Here is a 22710-nt window from a genome sequence, read left to right on the forward strand (position 1 = left end):
GCTGTCTTCGCCGACAGCGGCAGGAGGCTGGCGGGAAGAAGGAGATCACAGTGCTGGACACCAAGAGGTCCAATGCCATCAACATCGGGCTGACCGTGCTGCCCCCGCCCAGGACCATCAAGACAGCTATCCTCAAGATGGACACGTCCATCATGAACAAGGAGGGCATCGAGGTGGGTTGGGGTGTTGCAGTGTTGTAACAAGTAACAGGCACTGTACCTGACATCAGCATAGAACACTTTGCTTCGTCAACGTGCTTCAAGCAACATAATGGAACCTGAACCTGAAACAATCCATTTACTGATTTCCATAAAACGTGTTTCGAGTATCGTTTGTATCAACATATTTCCTCCGGTTAGCAGTATGCTAAGACATAATACACCCATTACATAGTCATGATAAACATTATTAATACACATACGTGCATGTACATAAATATGCATACATACATGCAGTCAGTTGTGTCCGACTATGACCATCAGAACAGCAGAGGACACAACCAGCTGTCTGAACTATCAGAGACTATGACCATCAGAACAGCAGAGGACACAACCAGCTGTCCGAACTATCAGAGACTATGACCATCAGAACAGCAGAGGACACAACCAGCTGTCCGAACTATCAGAGACTATGACCATCAGAACAGCAGAGGACACAACCAGCTGTCCGAACTATCAGAGACTATGACCATCAGAACAGCAGAGGACACAACCAGCTGTCCGAACTATCAGGGACTATGACCATCAGAACAGCAGAGGACACAACCAGCTGTCCGAACTATCAGGGACTATGACCATCAGAACAGCAGAGGACACAACCAGCTGTCCGAACTATCAGGGACTATGACCATCAGAACAGCAGAGGACACAACCAGCTGTCCGAACTATCAGGGACTATGACCATCAGAACAGCAGAGGACACAACCAGCTGTCCGAACTATCAGGGACTATGACCATCAGAACAGCAGAGGACACAACCAGCTGTCCGAACTATCAGGGTAAGAATTTGATTTTAGTGGAGAGTGTCTTGCCCAAGTTACATCCCCACTCTCTCGGTCAAGAGGGTTTTAGGAGCCGTTGAGATGGTTCCCAAAGGCCAGCTAGCCCCCAAGGCTGCAGCACTAAGAGCCAGTGCAATCTTGCCTCCTAGTTTGAGAGTCATAATACTTCACAAAAGACTAAGCTGTGAATGACTTCCCATTGCAGTGAAGAAACCATTGATCATACAGCTCACATTTCGCTGTTGGCCCATCTATAAGCTGATGTCAGTCAGTGATATAAGCTGAGCGTTGGGTCCATATACAAATACATTTACATACATGTTTTTTTTCCTGTCCACTGCAGAAAATCCTGCAGACCATGATCCCCACGGAGGAGGAGAAGACCAAGATTGTGGAGGCTCAGATGGCCAACCCGGACATCCCCCTGGGGTACGCCGAGCAGTTCCTCCTCACGCTCAGCTCAGTCTTTGAGTTGGAGGCCCGACTCAAGCTCTGGTTGTTCAAACTGGATTATGAGACTGTGGAGCAGGTCTGTGTGCGGTTATCAGTTGTGGTTGTTGTTGCTGTTGATGATGATGGTGGTGGTGGTTTGGGTTTGTTGTGAGTTGTTTGAGTTATTACTGGTGGTGGTGGTGGTGGTGGTGGTTATTGTTGATGATTTTATTTTGTGATGGCGGCGGTGGTGGTGGTGGTGGTTTTTTGGGGGAATGTGAGTTCTTGTTGTTATATGTGTGTATGTATGGGGAGAAAGAGGAAGTGCGTTGGAGGAGTGTGTGTGGAGAGAGAAAGAGAGAGAGAGAGAGAGAGAGAGATGGAGAGCATGTCTAGGTCTCACCTCTCTCGATCTCCTTATTTTTCGAATAAAGACATATGGACTGATAGTTTTTTGGATAATATACTAGATGCTTTTTCTTCTAATGCTTTAGCATGCATGCTTCATTGGTGAGTGTGTTTGTGTTGAACTTGCAGGAAATAGCTGAACCGCTGATGGACCTGAAGAAAGGCCTGCAGTCTCTCCACGGCAACAAGACTTTCCGCTGTGTCCTGTCGGCTCTGTTGGGCATTGGCAATTTCCTCAATGGCAGTGCTGTAAGACAGGGGCCTAGGCATTTGTGCTTCTTCTTCTTCTCCTCCTCCTTCTTCTTTTTCTTCTTCTTCTGCTCTTTCTTCATCTTTTTCTTCTTCTTTTTCTTCTACTTCTCCTACTTCTTCTCCATGTTTAGCACATGACGTTAAAGTAAATTAACAACTTTAAATGGAGCCGTAGCCTTTTCTGGAATAAATCATCGTTATTGACATAATCTCTGTATCTGCATCCATGACTCTTTCTTCTTCTTCTTTTTCTTCAGACTTTATACTTTATTTCCTCATGAAATAAGGATTTTTTTCGTGGAAGATTGTAAAAACAAAACATACGAGCACAAAGACATACCCGCAGATGCCCTCTCCCTTTCGCCGCTCCCTATCAGCAAACTTGTAGCACACTTACTAGCGCACATACACACATTACTTGCGATTCCTACCACCCCACCCCCCAACACTTTCACACACACACACACACACACACACACACACACACACACACATACACACACACACACACACACACACACACACACACACACACACACACACATTCATGTGCCCAATGCACTTATCTTTGTTGTGGACAAAGTGATTTTTCTGTGTAATTGACTGATAATTTGTCATCGCGTTATTGTTTAATTATTGAATTATTAGTGAATTACGGAGAGGGCCCAAAATTGGTATAGCACCGGGCGAAACCACGCGAAGACGACAGTTGTGCGTATGCAATGATTAGCAGACGCATCACAAGTGAGGGCTGTGTGGGCAGGATTTGAAATTGTGTAGCTGAAACTGTGTATTTGAAAACTGGATGTTAAAACCACCCAGGGCCCAAAATTGGTAACTTATTGAGAGGTCTCAAAACTCAGAAGGACATGTATTTTTCCGCAAAATACAATCTGCTACGCAACAATACCCAGATGCACCCTTCCACCGGCTAAGAGGAAACAACCTGACTAAAATCCCCAATCCCACGGCTTTCATACAGTACTAATGGGATGAATGGCTGTTGGGTTAAACAGTCACTAACTGTATGCAGTCTGGCCTTAGGGCGACACCAGGCTGACGGACTCCACACAGATGGACATCCATTGCCCTTCCCTGATAAGAGGCTCTGTCAGGGCGACTGAATATTTTCCCTCAACACACAGAACACCCTTCTATGGATACTAACAAAACCCTGTCTCGCGTACACCTCGGGGATCAGCTGCATAGCACGAGACATAAATTCAGATCCCCAAAACCCCAAAACAGGTCTGGCAAAAGAGGTGGGAAAAGATTGTACTTAGGTAGCAGAATGACAAAAGCAGAGCGGCTGTCAAAGAAATTATTTAGAATCGGCAGTTGGAATTGTTCCAGCGCGAGAATGAGAATCTCAACAATTGAGAAATTGGCATATGATTTTGACATTTTATGTCTCCAAGAGACCAGGACAAGTGCAGACAGACCAATACATTTTGAGAATTTCACAGTCTCTCAAAGGAATGAAGGAAGAGGAGTAGCAATCATACTGAACAAAAACCTAAAAAACAAAGTTTCCACCATAAATCTAGAGAAATGGTGTAGCAACTCATGTGAACTAGTGGGGGTGCGTCTTGAAAAACCTGACGGAATTCACGAAAGCATCGTGCTCATCAATGCCTATGTTCACCCAGGACCTGCACAACAAAAGAGGATTGGGCCTTTTTAGAGGAAGTAGAGAACGAATTTGGAGACTCAGTCATTATCTGTGGAGACCTTAATGCAGGATCGAAGTTATGGGACCAGTGGAACACCAACCCACAAGGACTCGCACTTGAAGGAATGATAGGGGAAATTCTTCTTAGCCCATTAACAACCACATCCTCAACTCGCCTTGGAACAAGACAAGGGGACAGTGACAGTGTGATCGACATCGCTCTAACATCTCCAAAATTCAGAGCAGAAATGAATGCAGAGACACACCAAGGCAGTGACCACCTCCCGGTAGTTTTCAGTCTACAGAAACTGTCAGATAAAGCCTGAATGAACCGCGTACTCCATTTCAGTATGAAACCAAAGAGACAACCGTCATCGAAAAATTAAGACGCAGAAGAAACAAAAGAACGGCACCAAACAGGATGCAAACTATTCAGCCCCCATGGTGGAATACCTACACAGAGAGAGCCTGGATAGAAAAACATGCGGCTGTCAAACTTTGGCAAAAAGAAAGAACAAAACCATCTCCGGATAAAGATATTGAAACAAAAATGAAAGAAAAAAATAAACAGTTTGAAGTCATTGCTCAAGAGGCCAAAAATGACAAGTGGAAACAGTTTTGCGAGGCACTCAGTTATGACACAACATTGACAGAGTTCTGGCAATTTTATCGTCGCATGGAAGGGAAAACGTGCACAACAACAACCCCAGACATGTTAGACACTGACGGAACCAAGCTTAAGACAAACGAAGAAAAAGGATCCCCCCTGCTCAAACGTTTCATACAACAGAGCGATCAAAGAAACTTAGATGAGAAAAAGAAATATGTTGAGGAGTTAAACCAAACACTTATGCAGACTGGACCCGATGATGGCTTGACAATAGATGAGCTAAACGAATCAATAGCTAAATACAAAAAAGAATCGGCTCCTGGGCCAGACAAAGTTCGCTACTCGGACATCAAGGAGCTATCGGAAGAAGACAGAAGCAACCTTTTCAATCTATATCAAAACAGTTTCCACAATGGACATGTGCCGGAGGACTGGACACACAGCTTCTTAAAACCCATACCAAAATCAGGAAAGGACCATCGTCAGGTAAGTGGCTACCGGATCCTAACCATGCAAAACATTGCTGGAAAGCTTATGGAATGCATAATAGCCAGGAAACTTGCAAGTGATCTTGAACACAGGCGCATTCTCCCTTCAGATCAAGGTGGTTACAGAACAGGCAAGTCCACATGGGAAAATGCAGCTGCTTTTGCATATGAGGTGTATGAAGGATTTCAAAGAAAAGAAGAAACACTAGCAGTAGCAATCGACCTTGAAGATGCCTACAATAAAGTCCAGTTTGCGCACCTCATGGAGCTGCTACTAAGGTATGGAGTAAGTTTGATACTGACAAGATGGATAGCAGCAGCGCTTCAGGAAAGAACCGTCGTCCTACGCCTCGGAGATAGGATGTCTGCACCTTCTAAACTATCCATGGGACTGCCACAAGGGTCTCCGCTCTCTCCTGTCCTCTACAATGTCTACACGAAGGGCCTTGCAGACTTAAATAACAGTGGAATAGCTCGGGTGCTTACTCTTGCGGATGATGGCCTGGTCTTCAAAACTTTGAAAGATGCTCAGGAAAGAACTAAAGCCGTCCAGAAACAACTAAACAATATTGCTCAATGGTGCAAAGACACAGGATCTTCCATCAATCCAGCGAAAGCCCAAACGTTGCTGTGCACCCTCAACAACAGAACCGCGAGCAAATCACCACCACCTACGTTACCTTGGAATACACTTCGACAGGATGCTGACCAGAAAACATACGGAAAATACTGTTCTCAAATGCAAAAAGGGCCTTTCAGTCTTAAAGGCAATGGCAACCAAAGGTATTGAACAACACCACCTCTTCCTGCTATACCAATCCCTCGTCCTCAGTGTGATCGACTACGGACTTGGGCTAACAACACCGTCTCAAAGCAACCTCCTAAAATTAGAAAGAGTTCAAAATGAAGCTATGAGGCTGATCCTTGGAACAACGAAAGACACGCCCACAGAAACCATGCGATACCTGCTTGACCTTCCTTCAGTGCAGGCCAGAAACAAGTTAGAACAGGTCAAGACCTACTTCAAAGCATTAAAAAACCCTCAAAACCCACTGCATGACGCAGTCAAAGAACCAAAAGGCAGCCGTCTAGGACGAGGAAGATCATGGATGGGGCAAGCAGAAGACACAATCCAGCTAGTATGCCGACTACAAGGCCTGAAAGAAACAAAAGAATGGGAGAAAACCCCCGAAAACCTTAACCATCTATTCATCACAGCCATTTCACCCACTCTAGGAAGACATTGTCGGGAATGGCCAGAGGGCAAAACTGATGCGGAAGTGAAGCTAGCTACTCATAGAAGAAAACAGTAAAGAAGAGGACATCATCATATACACAGATGGCTCAGTCACCAAAGACCAATCCGGTTGGGGATTCACTGCGAAACAAAATGGAAAAACAATTAGGGAAGAGAATGCTGCATACAAAGTCACAACCTCCAGCCTAACGATGGAAGTTGAAGCTGTGACACATGCCCTCCAGTGGCTATCGTCCATCCATACGCCCGGAAACCAACATGCCATGATTCTAACCGACATAATGAACCTCATACAGAAAATTGAAAACGGAATGGGAAGCCCAGAGTGGCATAAGGCAATGCGCAACTTTCAGATTAAAATAACCCACATGGTCATACTGCCCGGGACATGCAGGTGTTAAGACAGACTTGCTGGTAACGCAACACCAACGAGCGCCCTGCATCTAGGAAAATCGGAAATCCTCAGAAAAGTCAAAGAATATCAAAAAGAACAGGTACAAGGCCATCACACCATCGATCGCCTCAAAGAAATAAAAGCAGAGAGAGGGAGCGGCCGTAAGTTTAACATGAAAGGTAGAGCACGATGCTTTGTAAATCAAACAAATATCGCCATCATTTCCAAACCAACATTGCGCAAATTTCTTCAAAACGGAACAGAGTCTCTGTGGGCATTTCCAAATACAATAGACTGAGCAACACACTAGACGCCACGTTCTTGGCATCAGAGATCTTTTCCCATCCCTCTTGCGGCCAATCAGTGGCAGCCTCTGTGCGTGTGTGTATGTGTGTGTTTGTGTGTATGTGTGGGTCTGTGTGTTTGAATGCGTTTGTGCGTGCGCGAGGGTGTAAGTGTACACAAGTGTCAGGAGAGTTATGTGCACGTGCGTATGTGTGTGTGTGTGTGTGTGTGTGAGGGGGAGGTGGGGGTGCGGGGGGGAGGGGGGGGTAGAGGATGAGGTATGTGAGTGTATGCATGCCTACACTGTGGGAGCAACGGGATATTGGAACGTGCGGGTGTGTATGTATATATCTTTGTATTTTTTATTATGTGTGTGGGGTTGGAGGTGGGGGATATGGGCGTATATGTGTGTGCTTGTACAAGTAAGTGTTCATCTGTGTGTGTGTGTGTGTGTGTTTGTGTGTGTGTGTGTGTGTGTGTGTCGTGGAAGCTGCGATACGTAGCCAAGAAATGAGTATGTGGAGGAGGGGGGTAGAGGAGGTGCAGGGTAATGTGTGTGTGTGTGTGTGTTGGGGCTCATGTACGTTTATGTGTATTTGACTGTTCTTTCATATCTGTGAAACTGCATGTTTGGTGCATATCTGTTATGCATGTGTGGGTGTATGTGTCAATGTGTGTCTTCATGTTTTACATTTATTTGCTTATTTATCATCATTGTTGTCTTATTTATTTATTATGATTATGATTATTATTATTACGACCTTTTTATATTATAATTATTATTTATTTATTTATTTACTCATTTATTTACGCTTATCTATTATTTATTCACCTTTTTTTTTCAAGGCCTGACTAAGCGCGTTGGGTTACGCTGTTGGTCAGGCATCTGCTTGGCAGATGTGGTATATGGATTTGTCCGAACGCAGTGACGCCTCCTTGAGCTACTGAAACAGAAACTGAAACTGCCCAGTGCTATCGTATCAAATTACATTGACCACTTTGAAAAAAACACCGCGAAGTTCTAGTATAAAACACGCCAAAAAGAACACCAAAAGCAAACTAAAATGTACACCAAACAGTACACGCGCATGCACATTTACAAACGTGTAACTCAGAGAGAGAGAGAGAGAGAGAGAGGTTGCAGTAAACCGCCTGCATGTACAATAAATCCACGTACACATGTGTCCACGCGCGCGCATATGTATGAGCTAGTGGTTGCGCGAATGTGCATCACCTGCGTGTGAGTGTGTGTGTGTGTGTGTGTGTGTGTGTGTGTGTGTGTGTATCTGTGCCTGCTTTATCCATGCGGTGTTTCAGGCCCGAGCCTTCAACCTGGTGTTCCTGCAACGTGTGCCGGAGGTGAAGGACACGGTCCACAAGCACTCGCTGCTGTACCACCTGTGCAACATCATCATTGAACAGTTCCCGGACACCACAGACCTCTACTCTGAGATCGGCTCCATCACCCGCTGCTCTCGGGTAGGAGTCCTTAGCCCCCGCACCCACACCCACACCTACACCCACACCCACATCCCCGTTTATTGTTGATGTTATCATCATTTGTGATTTGCCAGTCTGATAAAGCCTGGGTGTGGGTCTCTGAGGACATAAGGTTTTAAAACTGAATGTCACGAAGGCAATTGGCCCCGACAATATCTGCGGAAAATTACTGAAAACATGTGCTTCCCAGTTGTGTGACGTGCTCTGTAAAATTTTCAACTGGTCTCTGAAGGACTGTTCTGTCCCCAGCATCTGGAAAAAATCCACTATCTGTCCTATCCCCAAGAAAAAAACCCCAGCCGCACTAAATGATTACCGTCCTGTTGCCCTGACTTCAGTAGTGATGAAATGCTTTGAAAAAAAATATTCTCCGCCATCTTCTTTCTTTCACTGAACAGCAGCTTGACTCTCTTCAGTTTGCTTATAAAGCACACAGAAGTACTGACGATGCTATTCTAACTCTCCTTCATAATGCTTTCCTTCATTTGAATAACACGGGATCTTTTGTTCGTGTAAAAGTCCGTGCATGATAGGCTGTACCTTGTTCTAGTTGTGGGTGTGTGTGTGTGTGTGTGTGTGTGCGTGTGTGTGTTTACTGAGCTTAAAAACTTGACAATTGGTTATAATGAATGTGCAATATGTAGGAGGAATAATGTGCAATATGGAGGATGAACGTACAATGGAATATGTCTAATGCTAAAGTCCATATTCTAAATATATTTCTGTTTAATAATTACGATGTAATAATTAATTACAATGTTTTTAAAAGCAAATATGTGAAATGCTTTTATTTGAGAACATATGTTTATTACTCTTGTTTAATCAAGTAATCCGCGTGTGTGGGGTGGGTGTGTGGGGGGGGGATGCGGGTGTGTGCTGATTATCTGGTTGCGGTTTTCCGCAATTTATATTATTCTTATCTTATCTGTCTATTATAATCAATGTGCAGTATAGTAGGCTATGTTTATAATTATATTCAAATAATGTTTCTTAATTCTTTCTGTTTTTACATTAAGAATACTAGTTATTACCTGCAGTGTGTGGATGTATGTATGAAACGGTGTATGTGATATTTTTTTACATTTGTATCTTCGTAATATTCGTAAAAGCTGTTGTTGACTTTTACAGTTATGGTCCCCATGTTGTTTACTTGTCTAAGTTGTGATAATGCACCTGACCAAATTTCTCCAGTTGGAGATAATAAAGTTATTCTTATCTTATCTTATCTTATCATATCTAGGTTTGTTTTTGTTTTTTCCAAAGGAGGGGGAGTGTGGGATATGGGGGTGTGGGGGGGGGTGAAGAAGTTGTGTTAGGGCTTTTGATTTGTATGAATGAATGAAAGTTGTTCTTCTGTGAAGTATCTTTTTTCTTTTCTTTTTTTTTAGTGTGTGTGAACTATTGAAGTGCTGCTTTTTGGTTTAATTTTTGTCTTACTCTGGTGATATTTGATTTTTAAATGAACTGTGATCTTTGTAGTTGCATACTTTGTGAAGAGAGAGAGAGAGAGAGAGAGAGAATGTGTTTGTATGTGTGCGTGTGTGTGCGCATGGTGTGTGTGTGTGTGTTGTGGGAATGCGGCTTGGCTGACTGAAATGGATAGGCACTTGAATTCAGTAATCTGTATATTTGTATATTGCTATTTCCATTTGGTGCCACTTAATTTATCTTTTTATTTTCTATTCATTTTATTTGTTTGTTGTTTTCTTCTTATGTTGGACATGTACTGCTACCAAAAAGAAAATCTCTGTACCAAAGTATAGACAATAAAGTTTGCGTATTGTGTATTGTATTGTATTGATTAAGAAGAAAAAGAAGAAGAAGAAAAAAAAGAAGAAGAAGAAGAAGAAGAATTCAACAACAACTACAACAACATCTTTCATTGCTTGCCCTGTTATACCTTTAATTTAAATAAAAGCGATAAAACGTTCAAGTTCCCATATCCATTTTACGGCCATGTAACCTTCCCCAACTGATGTCGGTTACCTATCCACGACCTGGGTGGAGTGAGGAAGATCGGACTAAAGTGCCTCTCCCAAGGACGCAACACCACGCTGAAACAGGTCTGGGACCCTGATGACTGCTGAAGACTGGATCAGGTGTCCAACACCTGTTTCTGCCAAGGCGTTTGCAATTTGAATAAAAGAACTTGTTGTTAGAAAAAGAAAATGAATGACTTTTCTGTGCTCATAGAGAGAGACAAAAGATGGACAGTCAGAGGGGAGTGAGAAAGAAAAAGAGAGGGGGAAGGGAGGGAGATAGAGAGAAGGAGGGGAGAGAGAGAGAGACTGTTCATGTTGTTCATGTTTCTCTTCATTTATGGCTATTTCTGCCTGACACTTGGAACCTTTTCCCCATGTTTCAATCACATTGGACTTGGAGATAGAAGAGAGTCAAAGAGAGGGAGAGAGATGGGGGAAATATCGCTGTTCAATTTTTCTGTTTGAGGATACTTCCCTACTGTTTCAGGATACTTCCCTACTGTTTCAGGATACTTCTCAGCCTCATTCTTATCACCAGCCTTTCCCATACTTAATGTTCTTACCTTGACGGAGTCGCCTTTTTTTTTTTTCTTTTTTTTTTTACGAAGCTTTGATCTTTGGATTGAAGTATTGGTGTGTGCTCAACGCCTTTACACCGATTTGTTGGTGTGTTTAATAGTCATTTCATATACGATTATGGTTTAAGATTCTGTAAATAAACCACCATTTGTATTTGTATTTGTATTTCTTTTTATCACAACAGATTTCTCTGTGTGAAATTCGGGCTGCTGTCCCCAGGGAGAGCGCGTCGCTACACTACAGCGCCACCCATTTTTTTGTATTTTTTCCTGCGTGCAGTTTCATTTGTTTTTCCTATCGAAGTAGATTTTTCTACAGAATTTTGCCAGGAACAACCCTTTTGTTGCCGTGGGTTCTTTTACGTGCGCTAAGTGCATGCTGCACACGGGATCTCGGTTTATCGTCTCATCCGAATGACTAGCGTCCAGGCTACCATTCAAGGTCTAGTGGAGGGGGAGAAAATATCGGCGGTTGAGCTGTGTTTCGAACCAGCGCGTTCGGATTCTCTCGCTTCCTAGGCGGACGCGTTACCTCTAGGCCATCACTCCATGACATGATTAACATCATTGGTCGTTATATATATGATAGTATAACAGCAACAAAATGAATAGGTACAAGAAAATAATATGGTATTGTTGCCATAAAGAGGGTTTTGTGTTCATTGTTCAAGAGACCTGAAAAAAAAAAAAAAGAACATTTCGATAATGCAAAATGAAAGTCAACCGCAATCGTAGAGGAGTTTATGTTGTGTTCGTACGTGACTTCCATATGTCTGTTACATTTCGATCAGGAGATTTGAAATGATAATATCTGTTTTCTCAGGTTGACTGGGAAGAAGTGTCACGCAAGCTGGACAGAATGGAGTATGACTGCAAAGCATCGTGGGATCACTTACGTTCAATACTGAAGCATGACGGGAGTTCTACAGATCTTAAGACCAAGTGAGTAGTCACTGGATTGATTGGTTATTAGTTTGTGTTATTGTCTGCGTGCTTATTCTTCTGTTTATTCATTTATTTATTTATCTATCTATTTATTTAATGTTGAGGTTTGGTTATATACTGATCTCTGTTTTTTACTGGTATTTCTTTTCAATCATTCATCCGTTTTTCTCTCTCTGTGTCTCTCTGGCTCTGCCTCTCTCTCTCTCTCTCTTCACTCTCTGTCTCCCTGTCATTCTCTCTGTCACTCACACACGCACACACACACACACACACACACACGTACACACACACACACACGCGCGTGCGCGCGCGCACACACACACACTCTCTCTCTCTCTCTCACATACACTCACGTACACACACACACACACACTCACACACACACACACACACACACACACACACACACACACACACACACACACACTTACACACATGGCGGAAAGTATGAGGTTTTTCCCATCAAGCAGATAGATACATGACAACAAATACTTGGATTCATTCTGGGTCATAGTTGTTCTTTAGATTGCGTACATTTTTTACGATATGAAGTCAAGCATTTGAGCTGTTTTCTATGGTATAATGTTATGATTCTGACGAGCTCTTGGTTGCAGTGAAGACTGAGGCAATGCTAATACAGCTGATTTTCATTGCAGAATGTCACTGTTTCTGGCTGACGCTGCGGAGAGAATTATGCTGCTTCAGATCATCTTCAGGAGGGTTCAAAACAGGTCAGACAATTTGAACATTGCAGATTCTCTCTCTGTATGTATATCGTGTTACGCCATGTTGAATTGTATTGTATTAATATTTGTCATAACAGATTTCTCTGTGTGAAGTTTGGGCGTCTCCCCCCGGGGAGAACACCTCGCTACAGTGCAGCGTCACCCTTTCATGTCTAACTTCTGCCGCAAGTGTATTTCTTTTCCTATCCAAGTGGATTTGTCGGCATCATTTTGCCAGGGTTCACCCTCTTGTTGCCATGGGTTCTTTTGTGTGTGGTTAATGCATGGTATACACAGACATCCGTTCATCGTATCATCCCAATGACTAGCGTCCAGACCACCACTCAAGTGGAGGGGGGGGGGGGCGGATAGTGATGGGTGTGGGATGCGATCCCATGCTGTCATTTTCTGTCGCTTCCTATGTGGACACATTACCACTAAGCGACCACTCTATCCCTCTCCTTTACCTTTCTTGTTGTTGTTGTTGTTGTTGTTGAGATACAGGAAACTGCTGTTGTACACTGATGTACCAGTCTACCTATCTGTATGTAACACCTCCATCCCTCTCCTCTGTCTTTTTAGGTGCAAGAAATTCATAGTGCACAATAATATACCATATGATTATATCCCTCTCCTCCACTTTTTTGTGTTTAGGTACAAACATTTTTCTACATACAATAATAATTCTTCTGAACACCTCCATCCCACTCCGCTAACTTTTTTTTATGATGTTCAGATACATAAATCCATGTCATACAAATAGTCTACCAAACACCCCTATCCCTTTCTCCTACCTTTTAATGCAGTTCAGGTACAAGAAATCCATGCCGTACAAAATAGTTTACCAACCTGTATCCCACTCCTCTACCTTTTTATGTTGTTCAGATACAAGGAATCCATGCCATACAAATATTCAACCAAACACCTCTACCTCTCTCCTCTACCTTTTCATGCCGTTCAGGTACAGGAAATCCAGGCTAGTCTTCCAAACACTTCTATCACCCCCCTCTCCCCCACCCCACCTTTTTATGCTGTTCAGGTACAACGAAAGCAGCTAGTCAGCCAAACACTTCTATCCCCCGCCCCCACATTTTTTTATGCTGTTGGAAGTACAAGAAACTCATGCCATAGAAAGTCTTTGAGCCACATCTATCCCCTTCGTCCACCTAGGTACCGCCTAGGTACAAGAAATTACTAGAAATCCATGCTGTAGAAATAGTTTACCAAACACTCTCCCTCCTCCGCCTTTATTGATGGTGTTCAGGTACAAGAAGTTTCTGCTGTACATGGGTCTGCCGGTGCACGAGGCCAAGGAGATGCCCATCAACCAGTTCTGCAAGGTGATGAGCGAGTTCGCCCTGGAGTACCGCACCACGCGGGACAAGGTGCTGCACATGATGGAGAAGAAGGCCAACCAGCGGGAGAGGAAGAAGACCCGGGGAAAGATGATCCACGAGGTCTGTAGAATTTTAAATTTTTTTTAAGGAAGAAAACCCTGGGACACAATTATCTGCGATGTCAGTAGAAATAATCTGTTTTCTAGGAAGAAGACACGGGGGGGGGGGGGGGGGGGATGATCCACGTGGTCAATAGCATTGGTAATTTGTTTAGGAAGAAGACACGTTGAGACTGATGCACGTGGTCAGTAGCATTGGTAATTTGTTTAGGAAGAAGACACGTTGAGACTGATGCACGTGGTCAGTAGCATTGGTAATATGTTTAGGAAGAAGACACGTTGAGACTGATGCACGTGGTCAGTAGCATTGGTAATATGTTTAGGAAGAAGACACGTTGAGACTGATGCACGTGGTCAGTAGCATTGGTAATTTGTTTAGGAAGAAGACACGTTGAGACTGATGCACGTGGTCAGTAGCATTGGTAATTTGTTTAGGAAGAAGACATGTTGAGACTGATGCACGTGGTCAGTAGCATTGGTAATTTGTTTAGGAAGAAGACATGTTGAGACTGATGCACGAGGTCAGTAGCATTGGTAATTTGTTTAGGAAGAAGACATGTTGAGACTGATGCACGTGGTCAGTAGCATTGGTAATTTGTTTAGGAAGAAGACACGTTGAGACTGATGCACGTGGTCAGTAGCATTGGTAATTTGTTTAGGAAGAAGACACGTTGAGACTGATGCACGTGGTCAGTAGCATTGGTAATATGTTTAGGAAGAGGAACCGGGGGAAACTGATGCACGTGGTCAGTAGCATTGGTAATTTGTTTAGGAAGAGGAACCGGGGGAAACTGATGCACGTGGTCAGTAGCATTGGGAATGTGTTTAGGAAGAGGAACCGGGGGGAAAATGATCCACCTGGTCAGTAGAATTAATCTTTTTTTTTAGGAAGAAGACCCGGGCAAAAATTATCAAGTAGGTCAGTAGAATCAATCTTTGTTTGTTAGGAAGAAGACGCGGGGGAGAAATTATCTGCGAGGCCACAATAGATTGTTTAAAATGATCCACGAAGTCCGTGCATGTTTTTAGAAATAAGATCCAGGGATAAAGGATCAACGATGTCTGTAGAACTTCTCAAAGGGAAACGCTTTGCCGCAGTGCAGCGCCGCGCTACCCTTTTTCTGCTTGCAAGTGTAATTGTTTTCCTGTCATTGTGGACAACTCTTTTATTGCTGTGGGTTCTTTTGCGTGCGCACAGTGCATGCAACACACAGATTTATTGTCTCATTCGAATGATCAGCGTCCAGACCATTATTCAAGGTCTAGTGTGGGATTCGATCCTGCACACATCATATTCTCTCGCTTTTTAGAGCGGACGCGTTACAGCTAGGCCATCACTCCACCAGAACACATTCACAAACGTGTGCAACTTTTACCTCGTGCATAGCAGAATGTGTGTTTGTTTGTTTTTCCCCACAGACGGAGAACTTTAGCAAGTCCAACAAGCAAGACGAACAGCTGAACAATCTTCTGAAGAACGGCTACATCAGCGCTGACGAGAGGGGCTTCCCTGGTCAGAAAAGCAGACGGAAATTCGGTCAGTGGCTGAGAAGGACTTAATATGGAGGAAGCATTTTCTCTTTAATGTCCCGCCTCACATACTGGTGATTTATACTAATTTTGTTAAAGTATGAAATTTCATATTTGAATGTAATCATTTAAAAGGTTGAAGAGGGGTGTGAGTTGAATGGTGAGGTAGAAGAAACAGGGTAGATAGAGCATGGTATCCAAGGGGGATGTTTGGAATAAATAGAAATACAATGAAAGAAAATTACTCAATGGACTTCATAAAAGATAAATGGTTTGACAAGAGAAACAAGTGATAATGAATGTAAAAAGTCCAAAACGTCAAGATTTCCAGTGGCTTGTGATGATAAGCGTTGTTTCTGATTCTAAGTCTCAGTAAACAAAAAATATTTCAGCCTCATTTTCCACATATCAGAATTGGGACAGATGTTTTTCATGTGCATGCTGTTGGTATAATCTTGTATTATCATGTAGTATATACTATATCATCAGTCACCTAAGCGACGCTACGCCATGAGGATGTAATATATAGACCCTATATACAAGATGGGGAAGAAACAAAGCACACAATCGTTTATCTATTATCCTCGAAACTAAAGAATTGTATTACCTTTTCTTTTACCTTAACACTATTCAACCCCTAGAATTACCTTATGTCTTATCTTTACCACTGTTCAACCCCTGTTCAACCCCTAGAATTACCTTATGTCTTATCTTTACCACTGTTCAACCCCTAGAATTACCTTATGTCTTATCTTTACCACTGTTCAACCCCTAGAATTACCTTATGTCTTATCTTTACCACTGTTCAACTCCTAGAATTACCTTATCTTCTATCTTTACCATTGTTCAACCCCTAGAATTACCTTATGTCTTATCTTTACCAATGTTCAACCCCTAGAATTACCTTATCTTCTATCTTTACCACTGTTCAACCCCTAGAATTACCTTATGTCTTATCTTTACCACTGTTCAACCCCTAGAATTACCTTATGCCTTATCTTTACCACTGTTCAACCCCTAGAATTACCTTATCTTCTATCTTTACCACTGTTCAACCCCTAGAATTACCTTATCTTCTATCTTTACCACTGTTCAACTCCTAGAATTACCTTATGTCTTATCTTTACCACTGTTCAACCCCAAGAATTACCTTATCTTCTATCTTTACCACTGTTCAACTCCTAGAATTACCTTATGTCTTATCTTTACCACTGTTCAACCTCAAGAATTACCTTATCTTCTATCTTTACCACTGTTCAACCCCTAGAATTACCTTATGTCTTATCTTTACCACTGTTCAACCCCTAGAATTACCTTATCTTCTATCTTTACCACTGTTCAACCCCTAGAATTATCTTATGTCTTATCTTTACCACTGTTCAACTCCTAGAATTACCTTATGTCTTATCTTTACCACTGTTCAACCCCTAGAATTACCTTATCTTCTATCTTTACCACTGTTCAACCCCTAGAATTATCTTATGTCTTATCTTTACCACTGTTCAATCCCTAGAATTACCTTATGTTATCTTTACCACTGTTCAACCCCTAGAATTACCTTATCTTCTATCTTTACCACTGTTCAACTCAAAGAAATTACCTTATGTCTTATCTTTACCACTGTTCAACCCCTAGAATTATCTTATGTCTTATCTTTACCACTGTTCAATCCCTAGAATTACCTTATGTTATCTTTACCACTGTTCAACCCCTAGAATTACCTTATCTTCTATCTTTACCACTGTTCAACCCCTAGAATTACCTTATGTCTTATCTTTACCACTGTTCAACCCCTAGAATTACCTTATGTCTTATCTTTACCACTGTTCAACCCCTAGAATTACCTTATCTTCTATCTTTACCACCGTTCAACTCCTAGAATTACCTTATATCTTATCTTTACCACTGTTCAACCCATAGAATTACCTTATATCTTATCTTTACCACTGTTCAACCCCTAGAATTACCTTATGTCTTATCTTTACCACTGTTCATCCCCTAGAATTACCTTATCTTCTATCTTTACCACTGTTCAACCCCTAGAATTACCTTATATCTTATCTTTACCACTGTTCAACCCCTAGAATTACCTTATGTCTTATCTTTACCACTGTTCAACTCCTAAAATTACCTTATCTTCTATCTTTACCACTGTTCAACTCCTAGAATTACCTTATGTCTTATCTTTACCACTGTTCAACCCCTAGAATTACCTTATGTCTTATCTTTACCACTGTTCAACCCCTAGAATTACCTTATCTTCTATCTTTACCACTGTTCAACTCCTAGAATTACCTTATGTCTTATCTTTACCACTGTTCAACCCTAGAATTATCTTATGTCTTATCTTTACCACTGTTCAACCCCTAGAATTACCTTAGGTCTTATCTTTACCACTGTTCAACCCCTAGAATTACCTTATCTTCTATCTTTACCACTGTTCAACCCTAGAATTATCTTATGTCTTATCTTTACCACTGTTCAACCCCTAGAATTACCTTATGTCTTATCTTTACCACTGTTCAACCCCTAGAATTACCTTATATCTTATCTTTACCACTGTTCAACTCCTAGAATTACCTTATGTCTTATCTTTACCACTGTTCAACCCCTAGAATTACCTTATCTTCTATCTTTACCACTGTTCAACTCCTAGAATTACCTTATATCTTATCTTTACCACTGTTGAACCCCTAGAATTACCTTATATCTTATCTTTACCACTGTTCAACCCCTAGAATTACCTTATCTTCTATCTTTACCACTGTTCAACCCCTAGAATTACCTTATATCTTATCTTTACCACTGTTCAACCCCTAGAATTACCTTATGTCTTATCTTTTCCACTGTTCAACTCCTAGAATTACCTTATCTTCTATCTTTACCACTGTTCAACTCCTAGAATTACCTTATGTCTTATCTTTACCACTGTTCAACCCCTAGAATTATCTTATGTCTTATCTTTACCAATGTTCAACCCCTAGAATTACCTTATCTTCTATCTTTGCCACTGTTCAACCCCTAGAATTATCTTATGTCTTATCTTTACCACTGTTCAACCCCTAGAATTACCTTATATCTTATCTTTACCACTGTTCAACCCCTAGAATTACCTTATGTCTTATCTTTACCACTGTTCATCCCCTAGAATTACCTTATCTTTTATCTTTACCACTGTTCAACCCCTAGAATTACCTTATGTCTTATCTTTACCACTGTTCAACCCCTAGAATTACCTTATGTCTTATCTTTACCACTGTTCAACCCCTAGAATTACCTTATCTTCTATCTTTACCACTGTTCAACTCCTAGAATTACCTTATGTCTTATCTTTACCACTGTTCAACCGCTAGAATTACCTTATCTTCTATCTTTACCACTGTTCAACCCCTAGAATTACCTTATATCTTTACCACTGTTCAACCCCTAGAATTACCTTATGTCTTATCTTTACCACTGTTCAACTCCTAGAATTACCTTATCTTCTATCTTTACCACTGTTCAACTCCTAGAATTACCCTATGTCTTATCTTTACCACTGTTCAACCCCTAGAATTACCTTATCTTCTATCTTTACCACTGTTCAACCCCTAGAATTATCTTATGTCTTATCTTTACCAATGTTCAGCCCCTAGAATTACCTTATGTCTTATCTTTACCACAGTTCAACCCCTAGAATTACCTTATGTCTTATCTTTACCACTGTTCAACCCCTAGAATTACCTTATGTCTTATCTTTACCACTGTTCAACCCCTAGAATTACCTTATCTTCTATCTTTACCACTGTTCAACTCCTAGAATTACCTTATGTCTTATCTTTACCACTGTTCAACCCCTAGAATTATCTTATGTCTTATCTTTACCACAGTTCAACCCCTAGAATTACCTTATCTTCTATCTTTACCACAGTTCAACCCCTAGAATTACCTTATGTCATCTTTACCACTGTTCAACTCAAAGAAATTACCTTATGTCTTATCTTTACCACTGTTCAACTCCTAGAATTACCTTATCTTCTATCTTTACCACTGTTCAACTCCTAGAATTACCTTATGTCTTATCTTTACCACTGTTCAACCCCTAGAATTACCTTATGTCTTATCTTTACCACTGTTCAACCCCTAGAATTACCTTATCTTCTATCTTTACCACTGTTCAACTCCTAGAATTACCTTATATCTTATCTTTACCACTGTTCAACCCCTAGAATTACCTTATATCTTATCTTTACCGCTGTTCAACCCCTAGAATTACCTTATGTCTTATCTTTACCACTGTTCAATCCCTAGAATTACCTTATCTTCTATCTTTACCACAGTTCAACCCCTAGAATTACCTTATCTTCTATCTTTACCACTGTTCAACTCCTAGAATACAACCTCATCTCCTTGCCCTCAAACTGCTAGGCATGGATGTTGATCCGAAGCTTACTCTTTGGATAATAAGTTTTCTTCTCAATAGAACTCAGTCCGTCCGCTTTCATTCTGCCCACTCTTCTCTAAAATCTACTTCTACTGGTGCACCCCAAGGTACAGTGCTGTCCCCTGTTCTTTTTACACTGTACACAAATGACTGCAGAGGCACGGAGGAAACTCCTGTCATAAAATATTCTGATGATTCAGCAATTGAAGATCTGCCCAACTCTGATGCTATTTATTTCAGTGAAATTAAAAAGTTCTGTTCCTGGTGTGAGAAAAACTATCTGGATCTCAACGTATTGAAAACAAAAGAAATGTTAATAGATTTTCGGAAAGACCCCTTGCCTGTAGCTGACCTTGTTATTGATGGTCAAACAGTGGAGAGGGTCAATGAATATAGATATTTAGGGACCATCTTAGACAATAAGCTGACTTTTGACAGAAATGTTGATTCCATTCATAAGAAATGTCAATCTAGAATTTTTTGTTTACAGAAGCTTAGAAATGTTGGTATAAATTCAAATATTCTTCAAAGTTATTATCGATGTTGTATCGAGTCTGTGCTTACAGTTTCATTTATGTGCTGGTATGGAAGTTTGGGAGTGAGGAGTAAGCGTGTTTTGAACGATGTCATGAGTGTATGCAGTAAAATTGTGGGAGTGAAACAAGCTAGTATGCAAGAGCTGTATGAAAGTCGAGTGGTTAAAAAAAGCAGGCAGATAGCAACTGACGACACCCATATTTTAGCAAAGTATTATGAGCTATTGCCATCAGGACGACGCTACAGAACTTTTAAGTTGAAATCCAGAGCTCTGAAGACTTTTATTCCACGTTCAATCCACCTTTTAAATTCTTCAGAACTCTGTGTGTGTGTGTGTGCGCGCGCGCACTCTCATGTGAGACGTGTGAAAGTCCGTGCATGATAGGCTGTACCTTGTTCTAGTTGTGGTGTGTGTGTGTGTGTGTGTGTTTGTGTATGTGTGTGTGTGTGTGTGTGTGTGTGTGTGTGTGTGTTTACTGAGCTTAAAACGTGACAATTGGTTATAATGAATGTGCAATATGTAGGACGAATAATGTGCAATATGCAGGATGAATGTACATTGAATATGTCTAATGCTAACGTCCATATTCTAAATATATTTCTGTTTAATAATTACGATGTAATAATTAATTGCAATGTTTTTATAAGCGAATATGTGAAATGCTTTTATTTGAGAACATATGTTTATTACTCTTGTTTGATCAAGTTATCTGCGTGTGTGGGGTGGGGTGGGGGGTGGGGGTGGGGGGGGTGCGGTGCGGGTGTGTGCTGATTATCTGGTTGTGGTTTTCCGCAATTCATCTTTATTCTTATCTTATCTGTCTATTATAATCAATGTGCAGTATAGTAGGCTATGTTTATAATTATATTCAAATAATGTTTCTTAATTCTTTCTGTTTTTACATTAAGAATACTAGTTATTACCTGCAGTGTGTGGATGTATGTATGAAACGATGTATGTGATATTTTTTACATTTGTATCTTCGTAATATTTGTTGGGGCTGTTGTTGGCTTTTACAGTTATGGTCCCCATGTTGTTTACTTGTCTATGTTGTGATAATGCACCTGACCAAATTTCTCCAGTTGGAGATAATAAAGTTATTCTTATCTTATCTTATCTTAATTACCTTATGTCTTATATTTACCACTGTTCAACCCCTAGAATTACCTTATCTTCTATCTTTACCACTGTTCAACCCCTAGAATTACCTTATATCTTATCTTTACCACTGTTCAACTCCTAGAATTACCTTATGTCTTATCTTTACCACTGTTCAACCCCTAGAATTACCTTATCTTCTATCTTTACCACTGTTCAACCCTAGAATTATCTTATGTCTTATCTTTACCACTGTTCAACCCCTAGAATTACCTTATCTTCTATCTTTACCACTGTTCAACCCCTAGAATTACCTGATGTCTTATCTTTACCACTGTTCAACCCCTAGAATTACCTTATCTTCTATCTTTACCACTGTTCAACTCCTAGAATTACCTTATGTCTTATCTTTACCACTGTTCAACCCCTAGAATTATCTTATGTCTTATCTTTACCACAGTTCAACCCCTAGAATTACCTTATCTTCTATCTTTACCACAGTTCAACCCCTAGAATTACCTTATGTCATCTTTACCACTGTTCAACTCAAAGAAATTACCTTATGTCTTATCTTTACCACTGTTCAACTCCTAGAATTACCTTATCTTCTATCTTTACCACTGTTCAACCCCTAGAATTACCTTATGTCTTATCTTTACCACTGTTCAACCCCTAGAATTACCTTATCTTCTATCTTTACCACTGTTCAACTCCTAGAATTACCTTATATCTTATCTTTACCACTGTTCAACCCCTAGAATTACCTTATGTCTTATATTTACCACTGTTCAACCCCTAGAATTACCTTATCTTCTATCTTTACCACTGTTCAACCCCTAGAATTACCTTATATCTTATCTTTACCACTGTTCAACTCAAAGAAATTACCTTATCTTCTATCTTTACCACTGTTCAACCCCTAGAATTACCTTATCTTCTATCTTTACCACTGTTCAACCCCTAGAATTACCTTATATCTTATCTTTACCACTGTTCCACTCAAAGAAATTACCTTATCTTCTATCTTTACCACTGTTCAACTCCTAGAATTACCTTATGTCTTATCTTTACCACTGTTCAACCCCTAGAATTACCTTATCTTCTATCTTTACCACTGTTCAACCCTAGAATTATCT

At 41.0% G+C, this 22710-nt stretch overlaps 1 protein-coding gene across 1 annotated transcript in view; it reads left to right on the forward strand.

Annotated features, from left to right (window-relative positions):
- Window positions 1–22710, forward strand: part of LOC143300337 (FH1/FH2 domain-containing protein 3-like) — a 120193-nt gene that overhangs the window by 92225 nt on the left and 5258 nt on the right. The window contains exons 24-31 of the mRNA XM_076613938.1: window positions 18–173; window positions 1344–1529; window positions 1970–2089; window positions 8117–8278; window positions 11683–11801; window positions 12461–12535; window positions 13794–13986; window positions 15405–15522. Coding sequence (XP_076470053.1) covers window positions 18–173; window positions 1344–1529; window positions 1970–2089; window positions 8117–8278; window positions 11683–11801; window positions 12461–12535; window positions 13794–13986; window positions 15405–15522 — 1129 coding nt within the window. The remainder of the gene's footprint in view (window positions 1–17; window positions 174–1343; window positions 1530–1969; window positions 2090–8116; window positions 8279–11682; window positions 11802–12460; window positions 12536–13793; window positions 13987–15404; window positions 15523–22710) is intronic.

Source organism: Babylonia areolata, chromosome 26 (assembly GCF_041734735.1).
Source record: "Babylonia areolata isolate BAREFJ2019XMU chromosome 26, ASM4173473v1, whole genome shotgun sequence".
Taxonomy (NCBI): Eukaryota; Metazoa; Mollusca; class Gastropoda; order Neogastropoda; family Buccinidae; genus Babylonia; species Babylonia areolata.